Source organism: Nannobrachium achirus, assembly GCF_963921795.1.
Source record: "Nannobrachium achirus genome assembly, chromosome: 4".
NCBI classification, from domain to species: domain Eukaryota; kingdom Metazoa; phylum Chordata; class Actinopteri; order Myctophiformes; family Myctophidae; genus Nannobrachium; species Nannobrachium achirus.
In genome coordinates this window covers 32,667,760-32,675,259 of record NC_137813.1, presented here as the reverse complement: position 1 = coordinate 32,675,259, position 7,500 = coordinate 32,667,760, and the positions used below count along the sequence as shown (strand labels likewise).

Below are 7,500 nucleotides of genomic sequence, written 5' to 3'. Positions count from 1 at the left end.
TACAAATCTATATATAAATCCTTGTTAAAGACCATTGTAAAACTAAATAACTGGCCGTTAGCTGTACAAATCTCTATATAAGCCAACACTGTTGTATAAGCCACAGGGTTCAAAACATGGGAAAAAAGCCGCGGCTTATAGTCCGGCAATTACGGTAGTAAGCCTATTACTCAAGCTTAAAACAGTTTCCCCTCATGTTTTAATTTTAAGGACCCCCAAATTGATACTGTATTTGGCCACGGACCTCCATCTGAAAATACTTTGTGACACGGACCCAATACAAGAAGAACAGAATTGGTAAATTATTCCAAATTGATTGATTGATTGGAATTCTTAATTAGTCAGAACTGCAAACAACACATGGTAGGCTACAGTCATTTATATTAAGGATAACACAAACAAGTCCTGGGGACTTGTTTCCATTGTGTGAGCTTGTCAAATCTCGATGCACTGTGAGCATACGGTAGATCTGCAATCTTTGAATAGCTGAAGTATTTAAAAAAAGGTATAGGTTTGATTCCAGCCTACGAATGTTTCAGCTCCCCTATAGTCGGCCAACAGAGGTTGAAGGTGTGTTCATTGGTGAAATCAGCCAGTCGGGTTGGAAAAATAACGTTGGACCAACTTGGCTCGTAATTCTATACTACCTCCAAAGTCCTTCATTTCTCTTCTTAATTACTGCCATCTAAATTAGACAACAGCCAAGTAAATGTTGCCTCTACCCTAGAGCACACATGTTTAACTTTTACCTCCTTGTGTACCCAATACAGACATAACTTCAGCCTAGAGACAAGGCCTTAGAGTAGCTAAAGCCTTCAACTTGTGTTTAGATTGTACTATCTTAGCAGCAATAAAAACAGTATTATACGTTATCGTTTCACTTTGGACTATTCAAATAGAACTCCATTTTATTATTCAAATAGGGGCCTCTTCTATCCCATACAGTTGAGTTTATATTAACTAGCCCTTACCCGTTCAAAGATATGAGCTCCAAAATGATGTGCAGTGTGTGGGTTATGGGATGTGCACTGTGCATACAGTATATGAGGGATGGAAAGTAACTTTAACTGGTGCTTGCATGATGTAGGAGCATCAATGTAAGAAACCCGTTTCGTTTAATGGCTACAGAGATACTGTCCCCCCCCCCCCCCCCAGCCCGCCCGCCCACCCGCCTGCACACACACCCGCCTGCCTGCACACACACACACACACACACACACACACACACACACACACACACACACACACACACACACACACACACACAGAGCTGGTTAAACATTTTGCCTCATGCTAGATGCAGAATAGATGTGCCTCATGCTAGATGCAGAATAGATAGTAGATACACCATAAAAATGCTAATATACAGCATATGATTTGTGAAAGTGACAAACGGGCTTCACAGTTATGTCAGGTGTGTTCATAAGCTAATGGTGATGCGATTTCAGATCAATTGCTCCAGCCACTGAGGAGAAACGCTGTTTCAGACAGACGGACAGACAGACACTCACTCACTCACTCACTCACTCACTCAGACATTCGCAAAATTATAGTATAGATAAACGGAAACATTCTGGTGTACAGTAGGCTGGAATCAAACCTATATCTACCCTTTTTAAAACACTTCAGCTATTCAAAGATTGCAGATCTACCGTATGCTCACAGTGCATCGAGATTCGACATGTGAACTTGTAGATCTACAAGCTCACACAATGGAAACAAGTCCCCAGGACTTTTTTGTGTTATCCTTAATACCAGTAAGACTCCCTAATCGGGAGATAAGCGACCGTTGGTCGCTTATCTCCACAATCTGTCGGTAGATAATGCCGGTCTTATATAAGGGTCATTTGTGTACGGTGTGATGTCATACTGATGTCAGCAGTGTGATGTCATACTGATGTCAGCAGCTATGTCTCTATATATGGAGTTATATGTTGTTCGTGTCCAAATATGGGGCTTGTGAGGTCAGACTTAGTGAGATTCGTCGGTTATCTCCATATCTGGAGATTCAACCTTCAACGTGTAACTATGGCTACCTAACGACTAGCCACATGACGTGAAGGTGAGTGAGGGTCTTTGTAACAGCCACCCCCAGATTTCCCGTGGAAATCTGTACAATATCGAGAAGGCCCGAACGGAAACTCTTAGTCAACTGGCCACCCCATCAAAGAGTAAAGGGACATCAAGGCCTAAGGGGTCGATTGCACCAGCTTCCTCCTGCCGCGAAGGGTGCCAGCATGACTCACACCATCCTTCCTAGACGATTTTGACATCTTGTTACTAATCTGTCGGTAGATAATGCCGGTCTTATATAAGGGTCATTTGTGTACGGTGTGATGTCATACTGATGTCAGCAGTGGGATGTCATACTGATGCGGAGATATGAGCAGGGCAAAGGTGTGACGTGTGACGTGTGACAGACCGACGGACGGACGGCCGGTGGAGGTTTTGATACTAAACTGCGACCTGACGGTCGCAATAAATGTCTGACTGTAGCCTACCACGTGCTGGTGCAGTTCTGACTAATTAAGTATTCAATCAATCAATCAATTTGGAATAATTTACGAATTCCGTTCTTCTTGTATGGGATCCGTGTCACAAAGTATTTTCAGATGGAGGTCTGTGGCCAAATACAATAACCTACATGTCAATTTGGGGGTCCTTCAAATTAAAATGTTTGGGGAAACTCTGCTTTAGCTTGAGTAATAGGCCTACTTAGTTGCATGTGGGTGTTAGCCTGGTTCCAGCCCATAGACCTGCCCACTCTCAGAGTGGACTGTTTCCCTGGTCTGGTGTTGTGTTCATAATAAGCGCTTTATCCTGTCCGAAATTACGGCTCCTCCAATGAGCGCAGGGGGTGGGGGTGGGTTTAACGAATAACCAAGTGACGTCATCATCAGTGCGTCATCATCAGAAGATGAGGTGCTTTGCTTTGATTTGTAGTGATTGGTTTAGGGAAAGTCAAAGTCTGTCCCCTCCTGAAATCGCTCAAACAGGGCACAATGTCAGACTCAAGCTTCAGCTGAGTCTGAAATCTACCGGTATGTGGGTGTTGCACACTGAAATGATCTGGTCTATAGGCTCACAACGCCTGCATGACACAGCGCAACTACATTTAAGTAGCCTATAAATCAAGATTCACACCATCTAAACAAATTTACTGAGGACTGTTTATGGTACATTGCGTCCTTGAACATGATGGAGCTCATTAACATAGCATGAAGTTATGACTGCACTCAACTCAGCAGGCAGAGAATGGTCTTTGAGTTGCAAGCAGTAAGATAAATGAATTAAATGTGCACCAAAGTCTATTCATGGGTTGCATTTGTAGTCCTAAACGGCCATGTTGAGGACCAACACAGGTGTTTATATATGTCTGATTGGCACAGAACTAATATTCTAATCTATGCCCATCAGAACACCTGTGTTGGTCCTCAACATGGCAGGACTACAAATGCAACCCATGAATTGGTTGTCCAACGTACCCATAGATGTAGAGTCCTTAAAACATTTTCAAAGATTACATTGGTGTGCATATCTAAGACGTATTAGAAATAAATCACTGAAGAAGGATTTAAGAGGGTTGTGTGTGATTGTACACTGTAGAATACAAAGAAAACGGACCATTACACAAACAAGGTTACTGTGAATAATAAAGATGCAGGCTAAACATACCGTATAGTGCAAATGGAACCAATATTAGGCATTTAGGTTACTGTAGATGCAGAGTCATCCACAGCAGAGGACTGACTGTCTTCTACCAGTATTGATGTCACCGGCTCAGTGGTAGGACAGGCGACAGACAGCCAATGTTCTAATGTTCTACAGTATATGATATATTATTATCTATATTATAATAATGTTCTTGGAACTACATTCTTTATTTCCTGGTAGCAAAACACTGCTTACGGTGCCTTAGGCTTAGTTGTAACTGTATAAATAGCCACAAGGAGGAGTGGGATTCATCCTGTGTGCATCAATTAGCAGCTCAATGCACAACAGGTGTGGGACAGGGGTTGGACAAAGTCTTCATACAGAATCAAAGGGATGTTCTAATTACAAGGGAGATGAACCAACTGCTTGAGGCAACTAATATCACAACCAGGCTGCACAAATTGTGATATCTGTGGTACAGTATGCGTAGTTATAGTTCTGGGATAATCATGGCACTTGGAAATATAAAGCCCGCCATTAAAAGCCCTGAGGTGTATTGTATACAGCCTGCAGCATGTGGGCTGTGACAAATTCCATCCAGGATTACAAGCCCATAACCCAGCCCATAAAAGGACTGAGGTATTCCCAAAGCATATGGACTTTGGAATAAGGTCATCAGCTTCAATGAAAAGGAGACCTGGGACCTCCCATATCCTGTACTTCAATCACAATTACTGTGGTTTATTGGACTTATAAAGTCAGGTGTGCGTGCGTGCGTGCGTGCACGCGTGCATGTGCAGGTGCGCGTGTTTTTCACACATAAGATTGGCCCATCCCATTATATTGTGATATTTAGATGGCACAACAGAAATATCTATTTGATGTTTGTTTGTTTGTGTGTTTGTATTGTATTGTGTACCTTGGAAGGCTTGGATATAGCTGGTGCCTAGCGAGACCAGTTTCTGCAGGCTTGGATTGAACTGCTCCATCAGGCTCTGTTTGGGTACACACACACACACACACACACAACACACACACACACACACACACACACACACACACACACACACACACACACACACACACACACACACACACACACACACACACACACACACAGAATATGTAGTGCTTTAAATGTCATACCAATGAATAACTTTAGCATCTGTTCTATAGCATGGTGTTCATCTTATCAACATTTATGAATATGAAGGCCTTCATAGTGAATGAATGCTCTGTTCAGCTTAGAAATAAATATCAAAACAAAATAAGGGGAAGAAAAAAGGTTAATCATGTTTTTCTTCACAGTAGCTAAAATACTTCATAACCTAGACCTCAGATGTTGAAAGATACAGAACATAATGTCAGATGTCATGGACATACTAAGACTCCCTAATCGGGAGATAAGCGACCGTTGGTCGCTTATCTCCACAAATAGGCCAAAAGTTTGTTTTACCAATTATCAAGACATACGGGCAGTTGACAGTTTGCCATGGTTACTCATTGAAGTTGAATCTCCATATATGGAGATAACCTACGCATCACACTAAGTCTGACCTCACCAGCCCATATTTGGGCATGAGCAACTTATGTCTCCATATATGGAGATATGATGACATCACACAGTCCTCAGCCGATGATGTGGCGTGATGTCATACAATACACAAACGAGCCCTACAGTATAAAGGGGCAATTCTTGCCAGGAAAGAAGCATTTCTTCGACTCAGACCTTATCGCCAGGGTCGGCTTAAAGCAGCTGTCGGTAGGACCATATATGGATTCTGTTAGTGTGGATCTCCTAACAGGGCATCATCTGGGATACAATCCCTTTTATGCCCATATATGGAGATCCCTAACAGAATCCCTTTCATGCCCATATATGGAGATCCCTAACAGAATCCCTTTTATGCCCATATATGGAGATCCCTAACAGCATCCCTTTATGCCCATATATGGAGATCACTAACAGCTAACAGAATCCCTTTTATGCCCATATATGGAGATCCCTAACAGAATCCCTTTTATGCCCATATATGGAGATCCCTAACAGAATCCCTTTTATGCCCATATATGGAGATCCCTAACATAATCCCTTTTATGCCCATATATGGAGATCCCTAACAGAATCCCTTGTATGCCCATATATGGAGATCCCTAACAGAATCCCTTTTATGCCCATATATGGAGATCCCTAACAGAATCCCTTTTATGCCCATATATTATGGAGAAATCCCTGCTCTGAGTATCTGACATCAGTGTGATGTCACCTGTTTATGCCCATATATGGAGATCCCTGCTCTGCGTATCTGGTTGCTATGGTAAACAGTTGGTTGCTAGGGTAAAAAAACATGGTTGCTATGGTAAACAGTTGGTTGCTAGGGGAAACAGTTGGTTGCTAGGGTAAAACCATGGTTGCTAAGGTGGTTGCTAACGTACACTAACAGACCAGCAACAACAGACTGTTGCCACAGCAACGTACACAAAGGTTTGTGTACACATGTGGTGTGATGTCATACTGATGCGGAGATATGAGCAGGGCAAAGGTGTGACGTGTGACGTGTGATGGACGGACGGACGGACGGCCGGTGGAGGTTTTCATAGTAAACTGCTCCCTGACGGTCGCAACCAGTAAGACTCCCTAATCGGGAGATAAGCGACCGTTGGTCGCTTATCTCCACAAATAGGCCAAAAGTTTGTTTTACCAATTATTACACTCTATGTGAACATTTACATCAACAAATCCCAAGTACTATGCAGAACGACCCATTTCAAGTTTTTAATGTACAACAATATTTAGAAAATAGGTCTACAAGCTCACAATGCTACGCATTGTCCTCGTCCCTTATATTCCCATAGGTTATATGGAGATCTCAGTGTTTGTCAGTCCTTGTTCATGTATGCCCATATATGGACATCTCTATATCTACTGTAACAGTCCTTGTCCCTTTATGCCCATATATGGAGATCTCTTAACTGTAAGTCCTTGTCCCTTTTATGCCCATATATGGATATTCCTGATGTCATCAGTATATGAACATATATGGGCTTTCTGATATGCCCATATATGGAGATCTCTTAACTGTAAGCCCTTGTCCCTTTTATGCCCATATATGGATATCCCTGATGTCATCCGTATATGCCCATATATGGGCTTTCTAATATGCCCATATATGGAGATCTCTGTATCTCCATATATGGGTATAAAAGGATACTTCAGGTCTGACATCAGGTTTGTTTATATTGGGTTGCTAGGTTTGACATCACAAACTCCATGGGCCATCTGACCTAGAAATCTATATTTGGGCATAGATGACTCATCGTGACCTCATCATGATTTCAATCGCTATAAAAGGACTCTCAGTGACATACACTCTCCACAGATAAAGCAGTCAACCAGCCTACCAGTCAACCCATTCTTTGATTACTTTGTACAACTAGATTAACTTTTCAATGGCATCCCCACTGGAATTGACCGAAATGTACGACAGACAATGCCGGTCTTATATAGGGGTCATTTGTGTACGGTGTGATGTCATACTGATGTCAGCAGTGTGATGTCATACTGATGCGGAGAGATGGCCATATATGGAGATACGATGACATCACAGAGTCCACAGCTGATGATGTGGCGTGATGTCATACAATACACAAACAAGCCCTATATAAAGGGGCAATTCTCACCAGGGAAGAGAGCATTCCCCACTAGCTGAGTATCTTAAGATGGTTGGATGTGATGATAAGCTATAAGCTTAGTTGATCCTGGCGATAAGGTCTGAGTCGAGGAATGCTCTCTTCCCTGGTGAGAATTGCCCCTTTATATAGGGCTTGTTTGTGTATTGTATGACA

General features: G+C 42.4%; 1 protein-coding gene across 1 annotated transcript in view; it reads right to left on the bottom strand.

The window, feature by feature from the left end:
- baiap2l2a (BAR/IMD domain containing adaptor protein 2 like 2a) overlaps positions 1-7,500 on the bottom strand; it is a gene marked incomplete at both ends in the record, with an annotated part of 24,943 nt that overhangs the window by 16,403 nt on the left and 1,040 nt on the right. Inside the window, one exon of the mRNA XM_080723221.1 lies at positions 4,574-4,649. Coding sequence (XP_080579347.1) covers positions 4,574-4,649 — 76 coding nt within the window. The remainder of the gene's footprint in view (positions 1-4,573; positions 4,650-7,500) is intronic.